Source organism: Narcine bancroftii, chromosome 1 (genome assembly GCF_036971445.1).
Source record: "Narcine bancroftii isolate sNarBan1 chromosome 1, sNarBan1.hap1, whole genome shotgun sequence".
Lineage (NCBI taxonomy): Eukaryota > Metazoa > Chordata > Chondrichthyes > Torpediniformes > Narcinidae > Narcine > Narcine bancroftii.
In genome coordinates this window covers 331,945,447-331,967,180 of record NC_091469.1, presented here as the reverse complement: position 1 = coordinate 331,967,180, position 21,734 = coordinate 331,945,447, and the positions used below count along the sequence as shown (strand labels likewise).

Genomic DNA, 21,734 nt, shown 5'->3' with positions numbered 1-21,734 from the left:
AATCCACTGGAGCCGGCGTTCGCTCAGACGCGGTTCTCCTTCAGCCGGCATGTTCAGGTGACAGAAAGGCGTCTTCTCTGCGGCCACCAGAACGTCCCAGCTGCACTCACCCAGCCGCGTCTGCTGGTGCACTATCTGTGTCCGAGCACCTGAAAGCAGCTTATTTTTCTCTTTCAAGATTCAATTCATTATCATAGTAATAAAACAATGTCGTATTACATGAAATAGCTTTATGCCTGCTATAAGGCAGACAGATTTGCCACCAGCAGGAATTGCCTAAGTGCCTCTTACGATCTTACAGCCAGACTAAGAGAAGCAAAAGAGAGCGCCCCCCCCCCCACCCCAGAGTCACCAAGTGACCATAGATTCGCCTCCAGCAATTCTGCAGCCACACAGAGTCTGGTCCAAACCATTGCCAACCTGAGCTCCAGATCTGAATCTCCGACACGGTCAGGAATCCTCCAATGCCCTCGGCACCTCCTCGCAACCCAGTTCCAATACCTGGCACCCTTCCAGCCAGTTCAAGCCAATCTTTAGCAATCCACAGCCCAGCACGAGTCTCACAACAGTAGTCTCCAGCAGCCCAAAGCTTCTGTGGGTTCCTTGCATTCTCGAGTCTCCAGCAACCCAGTGCATGCACTGGCTCCCTCAGCCGCAGAGCCCCCTCATTGGTCCATCGCAGTGGTCACAGTCTCTGCAGGTCGTCTCCTCCACTTCTCCCTCTCAGACTAGGGTGGTGATCTTCCTGTCCTCTGGTGCCCTGCTCCAGTCCTCTACTCCACCAAAGTCTGTAGCTTCTCGTGGCCTGCTGCCGATTATTATGCACCACCATCTTGAGCACAGACCCGCGGTCATGACATTTAAAATAAAAATCCCCATCGGTTCCCTAAATAGGCTGTTCAAAACCTGTTTGGAGCCGAAGGCAAATGGCTGGGAGGCTGTACCCCGTGGGAGTACTGCATCTCCACTCCCTCGCTGCCAGAAGCAGTGCTGCTGTTACAGCGGCTCTGGCTACACTGTCATCTTTCTCTACCCCTCTCCTTCCCCATTTCCACCTTCTCTCTCTCTCTCATATAACAGGGCATATTAGTCATACGCGTTTGTTTTGTGGGATGGGGTCGTATTGCCAGGATAGAGTTGATTTTGGATGAAACACAAAAGTCTGCTGATGCAGTGATGGCAGTGAAAACACAAAAATGCTGGAGGAGCTCAGCAGGTCTCACAGCATCCATAGGAGGAAAAGATAAATAACCAGCGTTGATTTCTCCTGGAAATAATTTCTCGGTTTAAACCCACCTCGTTGCCAATGGGGATTGTTAGGGATCCATGTGAATGTCAAACCAGATGCAGACTTAATAAGAACTGGACCAGTTATGTCAACTAATTACATCAGCAACAAATAAAAGGCTTCTAAAGAAGAAACATGAAATGCTGGAAATACTCAGCAGATCAAGCAGCAACTGTGCAGAGAGAAACAAAGATAATTTTCTGTTTTTACTTGAAATCTTCAGCAACCATTGCTGAGCAGCAGTCTTGCTGTTGACCACACTGATGGTTTTGGTTGGATGGTGACTGACAGGGTGAGCTGTTTATAACTTGTCCTAATGTTGCTTGGATTGGAAAATATGTCTCATAAATATGTCTCTGTGGGTGTCTAAATGTAAAAATATTATTTTGATGATTGGTGACTGCTAGATTTCTATGTTTATAAAATAATGCCCATCTTCCAACAGTTATAGCATGCTTCAGTTTTAAATCTAAAATTTAAATTTAAAGTAACAGGCCCTTCCGGCCCACATACCCCAATTAAACTACAAACCCTGTACGTTTTGAAAGGTAGGATGAAACTGAAGCACCCAAAGGAAATCTACGCAGACATGGGGAGAACATACATACTCCTTACAGACACAGCCAGTTTCAGTCTGGGTTTGCTGGCTCTGTAACGCCGCTAATATCCACCTGTCACCATCTAGACCACACAGGTGCCTACCACAACCAGTTACCTTCAACTGATAGCTGTTGAATTTTGTCATGGGATCTGTTCAGCAATTCCCACTGTCCTGAGTGTAACTCCATTGCTTTGCTATGGAGGGACGCACCCCTACCCCCATGCCCCCTCCACATTAGAGTCACAACCCCTATACCTTGTTTATCCTGATTGTGGCTAAAATCAGACTGCTGTAATTTGGAAAAGCAGAGACACTAATGCTGCAGATGCTGGCATTTCGAAGAAGCCAAGGATTTCTTCAGGAACTCGGCAGGCCAGGCAGCACCCATGGAGAGAAATAGTCCACGATTTTGGGCCTGGACCCTTCAGATTTAAATTCTTTTAAAGAGTGATCTTACAAATGTAAAGGGGGGAGAGAAGCTGGGGGAAGGACCCAGAGGGGATAGGACAGAGGCATGAAAGACCACTAGGAATGAGGAGGGAAATAAAAGTTTGAAAGAGGATAGGAGAATGTAAAGAAGAGATGGGAAGAGTGGGAGTGGATGGGGTGGGGGTGACTGAGAATTAGAGAAATCCGTGCCCGTACCATTAGATTTAAGGCCATCCAGGAGGAATGTGAGGTGTTGTTCTTCAAGTTTACACCTAGCCTCACCCTGACAATGGATGTAGCTGAGGAGAGATATGTTACTGTAGGAGTGGTTGGAGAGGTGAAATGGTTGTTGCAGGAAGCTCAAGTTCAGGCCCACACACACAGCATGGGTGTTTGGTGAAGTGGTCTGCAGCTACACTGGATACAGGGAATGCAGTAGATCAGGTTGGACAAAATGTAGGTAAAGCTCTGCCTCACTTGGATGGTGTGTCTGTGGTCCTGGGTGGAGGTGAGGGGGGAGATTTGGGACACGGTTTGCATTTTTTGTGATGGCAGCAGCATGCCCAAGGGTGTGGAAGGGTGGGTGGGGATGGAAGAATGGGCCAGGGAGTCTCAGAGACACAGATCCCCATGGAAAATGGACAGGGATGGGGAGGGTGTGGTGGGATTGCACTGAAGTTGGCAGAGGAGTCGGAGGATTTGGAAGCTGGTGGAGAGGGAATTGAGGACCTGTTTGGCCCAGAGGAAGGGCAAAAGCATGAGAACTGCCAGAGACACAGGTGTGGCTTTTATCATGACTGTCAGGAGGAATCCCCTTTTATTAACGAAAGAGGGTTGTTCCACCCCATTACTCATGGACTATCCTCCTACCTGTCTCTCCACCTCCCACACCTCTGGGTCCCTTGCCCTTTACATATGGAATGTCACCTCCTTCACACTGGTTTTGTTAAAGGGTTTCGAACAGAACATTGACTGACCGTTCCTCTCTGAGATGCTGTCTGACTTGCTAAGTTCCTCTGGCTGCTGCTATTGTGGGTGTGTACTTCGTTTATGCAGGGTATCCAGCCCCATTGGCCACCAAGCACCACACACCCCATCAGAGGGCTGGCCACAGGTTACCACACACCCCATCTGAGGGCTGGCTACCAATCACCACACCCCATCTGAGGGCTGGCCACAGATCACCACACACACACCCCACCTGCAGGCTGGCTACGGGTCACCACACACCCCATCTGAGGGCTGGCCACGGGTCACCACACACCCCATCTGAGGGCTGGCCACAGGTCACCACACACCCCATCTGAGGGCTGGCCATGGGTCACCACACACCCCATCAGAGGGCTGGCTATGGGTCACCACACACCCCATCTGAGGGCTGGCCACAGGTCACCACACATCCCATCTGAGGATCTGGCCACTAATCACCACATCCCATCAAAGGGCTGGCCACAAGTAAGTCACCAGAATGCTCTCAGGATGTGGAAGGGAAGGATATTGCTGTGTGGCTGAGTGGGAAGAGCTGAGCAGGGGAATAAGGCAGAAGGGATGTAATTATTCTTGTCTCTTGCTGTGTCCAGAGACAGGCAAATGCCCGAAACTGCTCTTAATATTCTGGTTTTAAGGCGTGAAGTTGTTGGCATAGAAAAATGTTACATTAATTTGATTTATTTATGCATCTCGATGTGCTTAATTGTAAACATTGGAATATAATACAAGCTTTGAATTAATTTTGTTCTGAGAAGAGTAAAATTAACGAGAGGCCATAGATGTAAGGTGAGAAGGGAAAGATTTAAAGGGGATCTGTGGGGCACCTTCTTCATACAGAGGGTGTTGAATTTGTGGATCGAGCAGTCAGGGGAAAGGTAAAGGTGGGGACAGCTGTACTGTTAAAGGACATCTGGACAGGTACATGGATGGAAAGGTTTAGCAGGATATAGGCCCATCACAGGAAAATAGGTCTAGCTTGGTCAACATGGACAAGCTGGGCTAAAGTACATGTTTCTGTGCTGTACAATCTGGATTTTCTGATGAATTTAGAGTGTCATCTAATCTAATAATTTCACTGAAAAGGAACCGAAGAAATATAAAAATACCAACGCACCACTACCATAACTGAAATGATGGTAAACATTTGATTGGATGGTGTAATATTTTGTTGCAAGGTTTCAGTGTCTGAGAGCACCAGTGTTTGACTGCAGTGCACAGGTCATACAGCAACCAGAGGAAGAATAACTAATGTTGATTACCCTTGCCTTCCTCTGGATGCTGCATGACCTGCTGAGTATCTCCAGCATGTTTGAGTACTGCGTTCCACCCCAGTATCTGAAGACTTTCTTGTTTAACACCAGTGTTAGGTTTCTCTGATTCTAACAGGTTGATTCAATCTGGAGAATAAAGAGGAAGTGTCAGGGGAAGTCACTGCACCATGACTCACTGATGTTGATTGGGGAAAGGGAAATGGTGCCATCCTTCCTGAACACCCCAAGCCCACACAACGTTCCTGACTCACTGAATTGATCCTCTCAGCAGCACAAAGCTATGCAGCTTTGTGAGTGCACCTTGAGTGGGAGGCCCTTTGGTAGCTCCAGGCAGGTCACCCCCACCTTCCACTCCCCAACTTTCCCAAGAATGGCAAGGGGCAGGTCACCTAGTTAGCCCCAGGTCCTGAGAAGAAACTTAAAGTAGCATGGTACTATGGTTCTGCCCACCACAATAGCCTGGATTTCCCAGTGGCCACCCATTTCAATTCCCTGACCCGTTCCCTTGCCGACATGTCTGTCCATGGTCTCATGCATTCCTAGACTGAGATCACCTGCAAATTGGAACAACACCACCTCATCTTTCATGTATGCACTCTCCCGACTGGATGGCATTAATATCATCTTCTCTGATCTCTGTTAAACTCTACCTCTCCCCACCATCTTTCCCTGAATCCTTTACTCTAATTCTGTTTCTCTCTTTTCCCATTTCCCTCTGTCTCCTTTAACAGAGCCAAAATCAATTCACACCTCTCCTCTTAACACCTTTTCTCTGTTGGTTTGGACTCCTCTCCCTTCCGTTCTTCCCCTCTTCTTTCCCCAGCCTTTAATTCAGACACCTGCCTGTTTTTATCCATGCCTTAAGGATGAGCCAGGCCTGAAACTTCAATAATATAGCTTTACTTCCTATGGATGCTGCGTGACCTGCTGAGTTTCTCCAGCACGTCTGTGTGTTGCATGTCTGCAGACTTTCCTGCACAAATGCATGAAGCCACCACTGTTGTCGCAAAGATGCTCAGATATGTAATTGTGTTTAATTTGAAACAACCTTGTCTTTGATGTTTTTGCATTGGCAGGTTCAGCAACCTTGCACCAGTGGCAACAGCTAGCCCAGCCAAACCTGGGCGGGATTTTGGATCCCCGGCCAGGGGTTGTCACCAAGGGTTTCCGTCCGCTGGAGCTGGACACTGAGCAAGTGTACCACCTGACAGACTATGAGGAAGACGAGCTGGGCGCCCGCTCGCTCCGGGCTCTCTCGGCCTCAGCCACGGTGCAGTACAGGGAGACCTCAGGTGAGAGGTCGAATGACAAAGTGCCAGTGTCACGCAGCGAGGCCTCAGCGCTGCAGGCTCAACCAGACGCAGCGGAGGAGCAGGAGTCAGCAGAAGGTGATGGGGTTTCGGGTGAGGCAGCATCTCCTGTCATGTGACAGGGCGCTAAATTTTTGGTTCACATTGAATTATATCCGATCCAATTTTGTGCCTTGTTAAATAATGCATTCCTGTTGTCACACCAGTTTCTAATTGAAGCAGTCATGGCCCCAGAAACTGGGTTTCATCTGGAAATCGTCTTTTTTGTTTAAAGTTCTTATTTGGACTACTTGAAACATGAATTTATTTACCTTGCACCTTTATTTTCTGTCAGGAATTTTTAGAAATCGGCTCTGTTTTTCACTCTGGAATGGATAGGACACGTGTGTTTTTCAGTCATTGCATCATAGGGATTAACAGTCATATTGTGAATAACAAGCTCGAAGTGTGTTAAGTCGAGAAAGTTGTATCTTCACCCAGAAATCAGGTGAAGCTGAAATGACTGAGGTGATCTTGCAACTCACCTGCTCAATGAAGTGAGATTCTGTCAAAGAACGTTACTCGTTCTAGCACAGTACAGGCCCTTCAGCCCATGATGTTGTGCTATCCTTTGTAAATTTATCCCACAACAGTCTAATCCTTCCCTACCTCATACCCATAACCCTCTATTCCTTACATCCATGTACCTATCCCTGGATGAAAGACTTATCTCTGACATCTCTCCTAAACTTTCCTCCACGCACCTTATACAGATGTCCTCTGGTATTTATCTAAGCCCCCTCATAATCTTATACTCCTCTCATCCTTTGTTCTCCAAAGAGAAAAGCCTCAGCTCTGTCAACCTTGCTTCATAAACACACTTTCTCCAATCTAGACAACATCCTGGTAAATCTCCTATGCACTCTCTCTAAGGTTTCCATATCTTTCCAGTAATGAGGCGAGCAGAACTAAACACAATTCTACATCTGTGGCCTAAGCAGAGTTTTATAGGGCTGAAACATACCTCACAGGTTTTGAACTCAATCCCCTGACAAATGAAGGGGCAGCAATACCATATGCCTTCTGAACCAACTGATCAACTAGCGAGGCAATCTTAAGGGATCTATGGACCTGGAGCCCAACATCTCTTATGTTCCTCCATATGTACTCGACCTTCAGGTGACCTTCCGAAGTGCATCACTTCACACTTATCTGTATTACACTCTATCTGCCACTTCTCTACCCAACTCTGCATCCTGCCTGTATTCCTATAACCTTCTATACTATCCACAATGCCTACAACCCTTGTGCCATGTACAAACCCTCCATTCTTCATCCAAGACATTAATAGAAATCATGTAATACCAATCCCTGGAATCCACACCATGTTGGATAAAGTAGAAGGTTCATCTACTCCTTAACATTTCATTTTAGCAGCTAACTGTGGTCTGTGGTTGAATATTGTCCAAAGCCAAAATACTGCAGTTTCTGGATATCTGAGATAAAAGCAGAAACTGCTGGAAACACTCAGCTGGCCAGGCAGTGCCTGTGGAAACTGAACCAATTAATATTCACCATGTTTCTCATCAGCAGATGCTGCCTGGCCAATTGATTCCCACCAATATTTTGCATTGGGAAACTGGACTGCCAAAGGCATAGCAGGTATTCCTGAGCCGGTGTGTTTCATTTGTTGTGGCTGTGTTTTCTTCATATGACAGGCTCGTTCCCATCGATGTTTAAATCATGTGCAACTGATTTTGGAGAATCGTACTTTAACTTGGCAGCTTGTCAGAAGGTGGAAGGTTCTCGCTGCTTTGCTGAAGGGTAGATGGTTCAGTAGTCACACGGAAGTCCATGTGTTTTCCAAGGTGCCATTTGGAATGCATGGGAGAAAATGTAGTGCTCATCATGTTCCATTGTTTCTCTCCTGCCACATTTGCCCTCTGACAACCTGAAGGTGTTGGTATGTGCACGTCAGTGTACATTATGGGAGGTTGCCTCTCTTCCAGAATTAATCAAGGCATGGTCCTGGCATGTTTCTTTCCCCACTCAACTGCAAGAGGATCTTCCCAACACTGCTGCCTGACATAACTATAAATCTAGGCTGAACCGCGAGCTGGCTTGCAGGAATGCTGGGAAATCAAGGGCATACACTGGCTTTTGTCTTCACGGTGGAAGGGGTGGGGAGGGCTAACAGCTTCCCCTCAACCTTCTCCCACCACTTCCCAGCAGACTCGATGGAGAGTGTCTGGAAAATATATACATTTATAAACCTTTAAAATATAACCTTGTAATTTGGTGTCACACATTACAGTTTGTGTCCAGTGAGTTAGTTTGAAGGGCATAGAGTATTTGGATAGCTGAGACAGGGAGCCCCAATCAGTTTTTTACCAGTTTCAAGGTTCCTGCTTTGGTTTCTTCTCTGATGTAAAGTTCAATTATCTTGACTGTTCTAATTTGTACCTTCCTTTAAGTGGATTTTTTATTTCTTCAACAACTCAAGATTCTTTTTTTTTAAATTTAGCTTGTATTTTCATTTTAAAGTTTTCTGCAGTTTTGGAAACATTTGTGATTGACAGGGTGATTCGATAAAGATTGCTTGTATGATGTGTTTCTCAAATACTCTTCAGCCTGGATCAACCCTGTGATTCATTCTGAAAGAACACCTTCAATTGAAGAGCAAATCTGCAGCATTTAAAAGTAGATTGAAATGGAATGATTTCTAATTCAGGAACTGACTCTTGTGAGCTCTTGCCTAACAGCGCTTCAGTTCACACCGCCACTCTCTGAAGAAAGAGCAGATTGCTTTGATCCTGTCGATGAGCGGAAATTCAGAGCTTTGTTGCGCGTTATGCCAGGTCCCCGTGTAATGGAGGATGAGTCCATTCTGCCTCGAATGAGATGGTGTCTCACTGCCTCCACATTACAGCCTTTTCTCCTTAATCCGTAGGGCTCCTCGTTCATTAATACCTGCTCATTCTTGGATTTAGATTTATAATTAACAGCTGCCCCACTTCCACTGTACGAAAGTAGATTTTAAACCTTCCCCCCTCACATCGCGTCACCAGTTTCCAAACCATGTTCCTGAGGGTCTGGTCCCAATGATTTATCTGCACAGCTGGTCCCAGACACTCATCCAACAGAAAGGGTTTCATTCCAACCGGTTCTTCTTATCACCACAAGCATTTTAATCATTTACCCTCAACATAAATTATTTATATAATTGCTTCTTGTAATTAACCCTTTGGCTTTTGTTCTGCAAATTTACTAAGCTCCCTCGGTGGTTAGACCAGTGCTGATCAGAGTGCTCCCAGTGTGGGACACAGAAATGCCACACCATGCTCAGGGATGAGACTCAGAGATGTTTCCAGTGTGGCAGCTGATCCCAGTGGCCCAGGGGCAGGACACAGAGCTGATCCTAGTGCTCCGGGGATGGAACACAGAGCTGATCTCAGTGCTCCAGGGGTGGGACACAGAGCTAACCCCAGTGCTCCAGGGATGGGACTGAGGTGATACCAATACTCCATGGTGGAACACAGAGCTGATCCCAGTGCTCCAGGGGTGGGACATAGCTAACCCTAGTGCTCCAGAGGTGGAACACAGAGCTGATCTCAATGCTCCAGGAGTGGGACACAGAGCAGATCCCTGTGCTCCAGGAATGGAGCACCTGGAACTGTATGTTGCTGGAATTTGCCTGCTGCTACAGTGAATGTAAAGTCCAGCATTAGCCTTTGTATAATTATGAATACCTCCCCACCATCTTAATTGTGCGCACAGTTTTGGCTCCACCATGGCTTTGTCACCCCCTCAGACCCTAAGTATGTGTTGCCCTGTTTAAATTGTGCTCTCTTCTTTCCCTTTCCCTGCCTGTCCACCAGTGTGTCTGTAGATTTGGGGACGCCATCTCTGTTCAGTACAGGGACACTGGAGCACCCTCTAAAGTCTTGGCTTTCCTTAACTGTACCTCTGAATTAACCTGAGCATGTGGTCCCTTAGTTTGAGTGAGCTTGTGTAATCGGGATGTAATTTCATCAGTTTTGATCTGTTTCAGGTGCAACAATCAATCTCTGCTGCCTTTTGATGCCTATCAGTTTGACTCTTGACAGAAATGTAATGAAATTTTTAAAAAATGATTGTATCCCACCCCTTCCAACCCAGACAGCCTGTTGATCCTGCAAAATAAAGGGAAAATTCTGAGTTTGTAAAGACTTGCAAATTTACCGAATCACCAGCCCTTGATTCTGCGTGCAGGAGCTGTGACTGGCGGTGGAGAGGGTTGGGCACACTTAGTGATTCTTTGCTGTTGAATTGCTGCTGATGTATGTGTTTTCTGCTGTTTCCCTTTTCTCTCTCCTTTTCCTTCAGTTCACTATCCTGGTAAATGTATGTCACACACCAGTTCCACCTTCACCTTCACCACCTGCCGCATCCTTCACCCCTCTGACGAGCTTGCACAAGTTACTTCCAGGTAAGCGCGGACTCTGCCTTGACGCGACATTGGAGCGGTGTATTGGCAGTGGTTGTTTCTTTCCTTGTTCCCCTTGCAGGCAGATCAGGTGCGGAATGATTTGCTGTTGCCGTTCCATAGGTGCTGCAGCATTGTTATCTCCTGCTTCCTCCCTCCCACTGGTCAAGTGTTTGAACCAAGGGAGGGTGGCACGAGGAACCACACAGTGAGTGCAGGATCATCAGAATTAGAGGCAGCACTCATCCATTTGGCCCTTGTCACACCATGCCTGACCTTTCACCTCCTTCCCAATTGCCTTCTGTAGCCCCATCACCCATGAACCTGCTCATATCTAAACTGTCCTGAGTTCTGCAACTTTTGTGCAGATGACTCATTTAAACCTTGAACTCCAATTCGAATGTTTGACGGAGAATCAAGTAATGAAGAGAACTGAAAACCCTTAGAAGTTTACTTTTAAGAAATATGGAGACATTTTATGTCTTGAGTTGAATTCTAAACAACTGGCCCATTTAGTGTTACTTCAGCCATCTGGTACCGATTGTAAAATTTGAATGAATGAAGTTTAATGTCACTTCCATAAGTACAGTGCACAGATGTGCCGAAATTCTTTCTTACGGCAGCTTCCCATGGACATAAAACACACAAACATAAAAAGAGAGCAAAAGGTGATAATATAGAGGGATAAAAAAATAAACATTATTATTAACAATGCTATTTATTTTTTAAAAATTATACACATGTCCAGTATCTCCCCCATAATCAAGAGAGTTTACAGCACAGAGTCAAACCCTTCGGTCCAACTTGTGCACACAGACCAAGTTGTCCACCCCAAGCTGGTCCCATTTGCCTTCATTCAGCCCATGACCTATCCCTGTGCCTGCCTTTTAATGTCTTAAATCTTCATTGCAAACAAATTTGAAAATATTTTTTCAAATTAGTCGTTTGATTTTGATGCAGAACCCAAAGGTTTAGACCTTTCCTTTAGATTAAACATTTCTATTTTGTTCTTGGACCAAGCAATGGCTTGATGCAAAAATGCAACAGACAGGCTCTTAATGGCACATGATTTCCCACAGGTCAGAGAATGTGGATGATGAGATTGCAGTTTGCCATCAGGCATGAGGAATTTGTGGGCAGAGATTGACCCTCTGGGGTGAGGTTCCATGCCGGTGACCAACGCTGGCCCGCTCAGATGAAAACAAGCATGCTGGAATGTGAATGGTTTAGCAAATGTAACCAAGATGTGCCCAACTACATCATCTTTAACCCTGTTGTTGCGTGTTTAGTTTCATTGTTGGTTTATGCATATGAGGTGATATCTCAGAAGGGAGGAACAAGGCTGGGAATCATTTTCTTTGGTGATCTGGAATGTTGCTGTGTGCCAAACTAATGATCCGAGTTCCCTGTGTCTGGGTAATCTAGCTGATCTGTGTGTTTACAGATTTGTAATTACTGACAACAAGGTAATACCTGTGCTGTTTCTCACTAATTAATTAACTTGAATTCAGAAAGCAACTGCACAGAGAAAATACCCTTGTTTCATCTGCCTTGTTTCTTGCACCCAGTTGTGGATTTGACCTCAGCAATATGAATCTTTGCAGGAAAGCTCCACGGAAACAAATTTCCAAATTCTTTGGGACAATGATGGTGCAGCACCCCAGAATACTCACTCCTCCTGATCCAACTAGTTAACCCACAGCCTGACCAAACCTCGGTTAAATCGTGGGAGAACTACACTGTTTGGTTGCTTTTTCCTAAATGCCTGTTCATTCACAGCCGATGCCAATCCAATTCCTTGATCTGGAGAAACTCAGCAGGTCACATCGGCAGTTTCATTCCCAAGGTTAAGTTAGAATTGCAATTGGACTTTTGCAAAATAAGCCTCCTGCTCCAGTAGAGCTTGTTCAAAGCTCCAGTCCTGGGAGTGCCATTTTAATTGTCAGTTTATAGCCTTGACAGACAGTGGCTTTGGTGTGTCTCCTGCACAGCTTCTCCAAGCCTCCCAGTTTGAAGTGACCCAAAGGTCATCAGCCAGTTCCTCCCTCGTTGACCCACCTCATCGTAACTCGCTGGTTTGTCATCACTGGGTCCAAATCCTGGACACCCCCCCCCCCCCCCCCCAATCAGCACCACTGTGGGAGGACCTTCACTAGTAGGATATGGTTCAGTTCAAGTTTATATGCCACCCATTTGGGTCAATACAATCCGATGAAATGGTGTTCTCTGGTCCATGATGCAGAACAGTGCATACAGGCAAACAATATGTGCACAACATATGTACATATATTAAAATTTATATTGTTAATAATTAGTAGTACAGAGAGTGGTTTTAGCAATCTCATTTCCCTTGGGAAGAAGCTATTGGTTCTGGCTCTGATTCTGCTATGTGTGGGTGGTAGGAGTCTTCACTGATTTTGTGAGCCTTCTTTCAACAACGATCCCAGTAAATTGTTCGTCTGGTCCTGTGGATTGAACTCCGATCTGATGCTCTACAGCAGCCATACCACACTGTGATGCAGCCAGCCAGGACGCTCTCGAATAACCTTCTGTAAAACATAATGGCTGGCAACCTTGCCCGCCTCAATCTTCTTAGGAAGTGCAGTAGCTGTTCCACCTTCCTGACAAATTAAGTATTCAGGATAGGTTACTGCTTAAGGGACTCCGAGGACCTTAGCACTCTCTACTCTTTCACCTACCGAGTTACTGATATGTAATGAAGGGTGGTCATCGCTGGGCCTCCTGAAGTCCATGATCATCTCCTTTGTCTTATCCACATTGAGACTCAGGTTGTTATTCTCCAACCGTTTCACTGGTTCGCTGGATGTGGTGATGCAATCATAGGTCAGTAGCATGAAAAGGAACGGGCTGAACATACAACCTTGAGATGCACCAGTGCTCAGCATGATGGTGCTCCACGTTCCGCCGCCAACCAGGGTAGACTGTGGTCTTTCTATTAGGAAGTCCAGAAGGTGACAACTTACCACCAATGTCTGAGAGAGAGTTAGAGATGGGCCTTACTTCAGGGGTCAGGTCGAAACATTGACTGCCTCTTGCTTCCTATACCTGACATACTGAGTTTCTACAGCACCCTTGTGTACTGCACTAGACACCAGTGTCTGCAGATTTTCTTGTTTATTTCTTCAATTTGAAAATTGGCAAACCCTTGACTTGCTAGGAATAATTTCTGCTTGTAGTTCTAGAATTTCATGAGTTTCCTGTCAGTAAAAGTACATTTCACGCAGAGTGGTGTAGATACGGTTTGCAAGAAGGTTTAGATTGCGATTTATCCTTGCCCAATAAATCTTCCCACTTCCAGAAGTGGGTCTGGATACTGAGGTTTTTCTTCACGGGGTTACTGAATGCGTGTCAGCACACATGGGGTTCTAAAAAGTTTCAGAAGATGCTGCATATTTAGAAATTGATGATGGAGAATCAATAGGTAAATGTTCAGATACCACTCTAGTGGAGGGAGTTAGCCATTTGTTCTGGAGTAGAGTCTGCTTGACTGTTCACACCTCATGAGGACTGTATGTAATGCGAGCATTTATTACATTGAAAATATTTAAGACATCAAACCTTTTATCAATTTTTAATTTTATTTTTGCTTTGTTTTGGAGTCATAGCTGAAGTTTTAATCATTCTTTCTCCTTATGGTTTACAGTAGGAGAGTAAGCAGGTGGAAATAATTACTGTTGGAATATTCACAATTCTGACAGTATTGACACTCAACTCAAGGTATTTTTTTTCATTTCAATTTTACTTTCTTGTCGATTTTGTTTTCTTACAAAAGCACAGATCAAACTCACAGCCATCTTCGTATATCCTATTCTCAACTAAGCAGGATTTAATTAAAATTTATTCAGCAAAGAACTTGGTTGCTTTTCAGTGGTCAAGGTGCAAGTATCAACCTCGGTGGCATCATAAGACAGTGTAGGTCAGGGTAAGGACAGCAGATCTCCTCTCCTGAACAACATTGGAAATGGGGTTTGACAACAATTTGGTCATTTAGTTATATTTACTGAGACTACTCCCAATTTATGAGCTGCAGAGAGTAGGGGCATCATCCACGAGGAGATATGGTCAGGTTCAGGCCACAACCTGACAATCTTAACTTTTTATGAACTACCTGCATTCCCACTTTTGCAGTGGTAGGATTTGAACACCTGTCTCTGGGTTAAACAGTCCGGGCTAACGGAGTTAATAATAGTCCAGTGCCATAAAGACTGTGTGGTCTCATTCCCCATTACCTTAGAGCTGACAACTATAGAACATTAGATGTTTCATGAATACTGGATGTGTAACCGCTTCCCTTTTAACTCTTGTGGTAAAGGGTTTGTAGACATGAGGCTTGCTCAATTAGGATTTATTGCAAAAGACTTGCATCTATCATCCACACCATGCCAAAGGGTACATTTTGTGAGTGTTACTGTTTTGGATTAATCTGTAGTTGATGACTCTCTGTAATCGTGAATAGTTCAGCTGCTGACACCCACCACCCACTCCGATAAACATAAATGTTTTCTATTTGCTCTAATGCTGACTTCTAAATGGCACCTCGGTGCTCAAGCCTCTCCCAAGTACGTTCTCTTGTTCTCGGCGCATTCCCAAGTTTCCTTGCTTTGGCCACGGCCACCCATCTTCGTGGGTTTTCTGCTTTCTCTTCTGGTTACAAGCGATTAAAGTCGCAGCTTATTCTCACTGCAAACACTGATAAATTTCTTCCCCTCCCTGTCATTTTCCTTTGATTTAAAACATTGATCTCTCGAATAGTCAAAATTTGGACTTCATATAGCGGGGAACATACAACCCTGAATGTGCATCTGTGCAGGCAGTACTTTAACAGTAAGACATTGAAGAAGGTCTCAGGCCCAATACATCGGTAATAAATCTTTACCTTCTATGAACACAGCTGAGTTCCTCAGCATTTCTGTATTTTTACTACAATCAAAGCGTCTGCAGACTTTCATGTTTCACCTCATAGTAATTTTGTCAAACAGTTTGGTTCCCTGATTTTCAATCATATTGGATTGCTTGAAACATAAGACATAGGAGCAGAGATAGGCTATTCAGCCCATCAAGTCTGCCCCACTATTCCATCAATGAGCTGATCAATTTTCAAACTCACCCCTACTGCCCATTCTTCTCCCCATAATTTTTGATGCCTTGGCTAATCAAGAACCTACCAATCTTTGCCTTAAATACACCCAATGGTCTGGTCTTCACAACTGCTCGTGACCACAAATGCCACAGATTTACCACCCTCTGGTTGAAGAAGTTCCTATGTATTTCTATTCTAAACACACATCCTACAATCCAGAAGTTGTGCCCTCTTTTCCTAGCTTATCCCACCATGGGAAACAGCTTTTCAACATCTACTTTCAACAGTCAAAATGTTTCAATGAGATCCTGCCTCATTCTCCTAAATTCCAACAAGTACAGGCCAAGAGCTGTCAAATGCTCATCATATGAGAACCTTTTCATTCCTGGAATCATCCTGATGAACCTTCTTTGAACCCTCTTCAATGTCATCGAATCCTTTCTGAAAGGAATGGCCAAAACTGAAATAGGAAACTGAAACAGAAGTAAAGGAAGGAACAATGTCCTTCCACGCATTTCATTCCAAGCACCACATACACTTGTGGATTGCATTTGTTAATCTCCACAGTTGCCCAAATCCTGATGTGCCCATTAATTTATTGATTCTTGTGTTGACAGGAGAGAATATGAAAAGGCCTCAATAATTGTCATTCATTCTTCAGATCAGTCAGTTCATTGAGGGGCCAGAGTTGACAAAGCTTTGCACTCTGTGCAAAGAAACACATTTCAGTGAGTTTAGAGAGACTTCTTGGCTTTTGTTTAAACTTAGAACATTACAATTCAGTACAGGCCCTTTGGCCCATGTCATTGTGCTGACCCATATTTTTATAATCCTTGTGAAGCAGCAAGACACCTCGATGACAACCGTCCTTTGGTTGTTTGGGTGGAATTGGTCGAGCTAAAATTCATTTCCCAAAAACCATTGACAATTGGGCAGCACAATTGGCGTAGTGGTTAACTCAATGCCTTTACAGCACCAGCAATTGGGACTGCTGTCTGTAAGGAGTTGGTACGTTCTCCCAGTGTCTGCATGGGTTTTCCTTGGGGACTCCAGTTTCCTCCCACTGTTTGAAACATACCAGAGTGTAGGGTATTTGGGTGCATCTTGGGCAGCATGGACTTGTGGGCCAAAATGGCCTGTTACCTTGCTGTATATATATAAAAAAAATTCAGACTGGTGTCTTGGTGCCTTTGACCTCCCACATTATCTGCACTCCTGATCTCCCCTGTCATCCAAAGGTTTTGCATCATCTCTCCCCAGAGTGGTTCTTCCTCGGTTGCAGCTCACTCTCACCATGGGTTAAAGTAACAGCTACAAATTGGGCCTGGAATGCTTTCTTTCCCTTCATCCTTCCATCTCAACCTCATTCGACACCACTCCACACTTACTGAGGCTGGAATCCACCACGTAAAATGCTGCCTATGCAATCTGTGACTTGTTTTCTTGTATCATTTACATGCTAATATCTGTTAGAAGTGCATGGCCTTGGAATCATTCCTCTCAGGGTGAACCAAGGACACATTGCAGTGTTTTGCTGTATGTTGTTTGGGACATAGCTGCTGCACTAAATTGCTTTTTACATCTAATTCTGAGGATTTTTTGTTAATGTTGTATGCAACTGTTTAAAAATAAAAGATGCTTATGCCAGGACTTTTTTTTTATGGGGGTAGTTCCAATTGAAGTATTGAGTATAGAAGTTGGGAGGTCATGCTGCAGTTGTACAAGATATAGGTGAGGCCCCATTTGGAGCATTGTGTTCAGCTTTGGTCACCTTGCCACAGGAAAGATGTTGTCAAACTGGAGAGGGTGCAGAGAAGATTTACAGGACTCAGGGGCTGAGCTATAGGGAAAGTTTGAGCAAGCTGGGGGTTCATTCTTTGGAGGGCTGGACGATGACGAATGATCTCATAGAGGTGTACAAGATCACAGGAGGAGTAGATCGGGTACACAAGATGTAGGAGCAGAAGTAGGCCCATTAACCCAGCATGTCGCCCCACCATTCTAATCATGACCTGAACCATCTTCCCATTCATCCCCACTGCCCGTAACCCTTGGTACCGTGACTAATCAAATACCTGTCAATCTCTGCCTTAAGTACACCCAACGACCTCACTTCCACAGCCACCCAAGGCAACAAGTTCCACAGGCACACGACCCTCTGGCTCAATAAATTTCTCCATATCTTTGCTTTAAATTGACACTCTTTTATCCTGAAGTTGTGCCCTCTTGTCTGAGGCTCCCCTACCATGAGAAACAACCTTGCCACATCTACTCTGTCCAGGTCTTTGAGCATTCAAAATGTCTCTGAGGTTCCCCTCATCCTTTTGTACTCCAGTGATTTCAAAAACATTCCTCATATGCTAACATTTACACTAAACATGTATTGTTATATCTTGAATTAACAAATTTTAATTGAAAGTAATTTTGCACCTTGTTCTGCACAAAACAGCAAATTTTGTGACACAGGTTCATGACAATAAACCTCATTCTGACTAGTACAGTACACAAAAGTATAAGAGAAACATAGCAATAGGAAGTCGACATTTTGGCATCAGGAGGGCCAAAAATCAGACAAATGCCCAAATTAAGAAGGAGGGAAGTGGAGGAGAGGTAGGACAGGCTAGCAGGTGGTAGATAGATTCAAGTGGGAAGTGGGCAGAGGGCTGAGAAAGATGCTCTCTGATCAGCCAAAGGAAAGGGGGTGGGTGATTGGAGAAAGAACTGGACGGGTGATGGGCAGGGGAAAGAGAAGGGAAGGGTAGGGACCATCCCTCCAGGAGGGAAATTGAGAAAACCAAGTGGTAGTGGGGGGAAGGGATGGGGTTTTGGAAATTGGATGTCAACATGGATGCCGTCAGCTTGGAGAATGTTGAGACGGGATTTAAAGTATTGTTTCTCCAATTTATGTGTGGCACCTGACTGCACAAGGTCATGGACAGTCATGTCAGTGTGGCAATGGGAAGTGGTTGGGCACTGGGAGGTCCTTTGCTTTGTTGATAGGGAACCAATGGAAATAGCTTTCCAGAAGATATTTGATAAAGTGGGACACCAAGGAGATGTGGAAAATCTCATGGGGCTGGAGAACCATATAACCAGAGAAGGCCACAATATAGAAACAGGCCCTTTGGCCCATCTAGTCTCTTACTGAAATATTATTCTACTTGCTACCATTGACCTGAACTCGTACCTCACCTATCGATGCACCCATCCAAATTTTTCTTAAATGTCAAAATTGAGGTTGCATTTACCACCAGCTGGCAGCTCATTCCAAAATCTCACCACTCTCTTCACAAAAAGGTTCCTATAATGTTCTCCTTAAACATTTTACTGTTCATCCTTGTACCACATTCTATTGTTCTTATCTCAACCAACCTCAGTGGAAAATGCCTGCTTGCATTTACTCTACGAAACGCATAGAGTCTTGTGGCCAGAGAAGGGGAATCAGTAGAGTGAAGTGAGGTGGTGGGGGGGAAGGGGGGAGATTTAACAGGAAACTGAGGAGTAACATTTGTACACAGAGGATGATGGGTGTATGGAGCGGGCTGCTGGAGCAGGTGGATGAGGACAAGATAGGTTGAGAGAGATTTGGGACTAGTGTGGGTGGGACTGTTTTGTCAGTGTGGGCAAGTTAGGCCAAAAGGGCCTGTTTTGACACTGTATAATTATCTGACTGCCTTTTGTTAAGCTGTTTAACTAACCTGAAATACTTTTTGTTGAAAATTCTGTTCCTAGCCTTAACTCTGCACCTGCCCCAGCCTGTGGAAATCTGGGTAACCTGAAATCAACTCCAGTTGGCACTCCATGCACACCTCGTCGCTTGAGCCTGGCCGAATCCTTCACGAACCTGCGGGAGTCGACGACCACCATGAGCACCTCACTGGGGCTGGTCAGGATGCTGAAGGAGCGAGGAATCTCGGCAGCTGTGTACAATCCTCAAAGCTGGGGCAGAATGAGCTTCAGTCCCAGTGCCAACCTCCACTCCTCTAGACTGTCAATTGTACCATCCACCCCTCCCAATTCACCATTGCATTCTCCCTTCCCATCACCCGAATTCAAAGGCCCTTGCAGTCAGGACACATTCCTGGCCTCCAAGCCAGCCAGCTCTATGCTGAAGGAGGTGCGTGGTGACAGGCGGACGAGGCACAGCGGAAGCCAGACAGAGGTCAGCATCTCCAGGATCAACCTGGTAGACAGGGTGAAGAGACTGGGCATTGGTAGGGTGGTCCAGGTAGGGGTCCTTCCCACGCAGGGCCCCTGCACAGGGGATGAGAAAGGACCCCTCCTCAACGGAGGCCAAGGGAAAGTGACTGCCTTCACCCAAGGTGGCCTTGTTGATGAGAGGTTGGCGTTAGGCTGCCCGCAAGTGGTTCGAAGCGCCGTGGGCGGACTCCAACTAAACACGGGCATCCGGCGGAATCGTAGCTTCCCCACCATGGTGGGAGCCAGCATGCAGATGAAAGGGCCTGCCTCAATGCCTTCAGGGATCCTCATGGGAGCTAAGCTACCCAGTCAGACTGACCTGCCATGAAGGTTAACCACAGAGTTGAGCAACTACCCATCTATTCACTTGCAGTGTTGACTTAGTGCCTGACAGAACAAACTTTGTATGATGTGTACATAGGTTTATGGTCCTGAATTCAAAGTCAGCTCTAATTTAATTTAAGGACCTATCTATACATATGTATATATTAAGGAAGTACTCTGATTTAAAACATGCACTCACCTTGAAGTGGATATTTTCAGAAACTTTTTAATCAAGGCAAGCTGATCAACTTTTGCACTGTTCAACACTATCAACTTGGCCGCACGGTACAATTGGAGCTGCTTTGTACAACTGAAGTTCCCCGGGAGCATACTTGCGGCATAGACAAAGCAGAGCAAATAATTTTAACTAATGCACTGTATTTTAAGGAGACATCAACTTGTTTCATTTTTAAAGCATATGATTTTGCTATTAACTTGAAATGTGGTTTTGCCAGTCTCATTTTCCCCAAACCCTGCATTCCTTGCCTAAAGGATGATAGTGTGTAGTTGTAAGCAATGGAGTGGTATCAGCACTCATACCTATTACAAAATGCAGTGTTAGTGTGACTTGTATAGTTACTTGAATAGATGCATTGAGGAAGATTGGTGTTCACCAACAAATCCTCATCAGCACTTTTGGTTGTAGATAAGTGTCCAGCACACGTCATACATCAATCTGTGCACGTCTTTCAATCTGATTGTACGTCCTTGTAAGCTGAATGAATGTCGTTTGAGACAGCAGTCAAGGAACTTGCGATTACTGCCTCATTATTTCATAATTGTGCAATGTTTTTAAGTGCTGAAATTTTGTTTCAGTTTTATACCATGTTTGCACATTGCTGGGACTACAAGTTACTGTTAACTCGGAGGACAAATCATTTGTGAATGTATTAGGATAACAAGTGTGTATCTATCAATCTACTGAAGAAAGAAATCCCACAGCAAGCACAGTTTGAAGGCGAGTTTCTCCACAAATCAGGGCAAACACTCCCTCTGACACGATACACTTTAATACTTTCAACACTTGCAAGATTGAGGTGTAATGTACGAGAAGTTACAACAACTGTTTGTCTACTGAAAAGTTTAAATAAATTACTGTAAACCACCTGGTTGTATGCTAATTTTCCACTGGAATGGAAGCAAAACAGTTAGCTATCACAGTGCCAGCGACCCGGGTTTGAATCCCCGTGTCTGTGAGGAGTTTGTACGTTCTCCCCTTGACAGTGTGAGTTTCCTCCGGGTGCTCAGGTTTTATCCCACCCTTCAAAATGTATGGGGTTGATAGGTTAATTGGGTATAATTGGGTGGCAGAAGTTTCATGAGTAGGAAGGGCCTTCTACCCTGCTGTATCATTAACATTTTTAAAAATGAAATGAAAGAGTGGTCCTTAATTTGATTCTGATAGTAGACATTGGGGAAGGTACCAAAAAGAATTGAGCATCATAAAATGATGAGCTTGAAGCAGAAAGGTCAACACTTTGAACCAGTTTGGGGAAGAGTGAAACTGGGGACAATTAAAGGCTATCATCAACAAGAAATCAACGAGGGTTCAGGATTAACTTCTGTGAGAGAATATTGAGGGCAGACATGTAATGACTTGTCTGGATGAATTTAATGGGAGGCCAGATATGCAGGTGCAGGAGAAAGAGGGCAGAGAGTTTGAGTGAGACTGTTTGATGAGAGAGGTTGCTCTCAGTGCTCAACTACCATGAACTGATACGCTACAGTGTAGTGGCGATCAAAAGATCAAGAACATTTGATCTTTTCACACTTAGG

The 21,734-nt window shown here is 45.0% G+C and overlaps 1 protein-coding gene across 1 annotated transcript in view; it reads left to right on the top strand.

Moving 5' to 3' along the window:
* Positions 1-21,063, top strand: part of LOC138757700 (trafficking kinesin-binding protein 1-like) — a 178,657-nt gene extending 157,594 nt beyond the window's left edge. The window contains exons 23-26 of the mRNA XM_069925458.1: positions 5,656-5,982; positions 7,462-7,530; positions 10,234-10,336; positions 19,167-21,063. Of these exons, the coding sequence (XP_069781559.1) occupies positions 5,656-5,982; positions 7,462-7,530; positions 10,234-10,336; positions 19,167-19,962 (1,295 nt within the window). The 3' untranslated portion in view covers positions 19,963-21,063. The remainder of the gene's footprint in view (positions 1-5,655; positions 5,983-7,461; positions 7,531-10,233; positions 10,337-19,166) is intronic.
* The last annotated feature ends 671 nt before the right edge of the window (positions 21,064-21,734 follow it).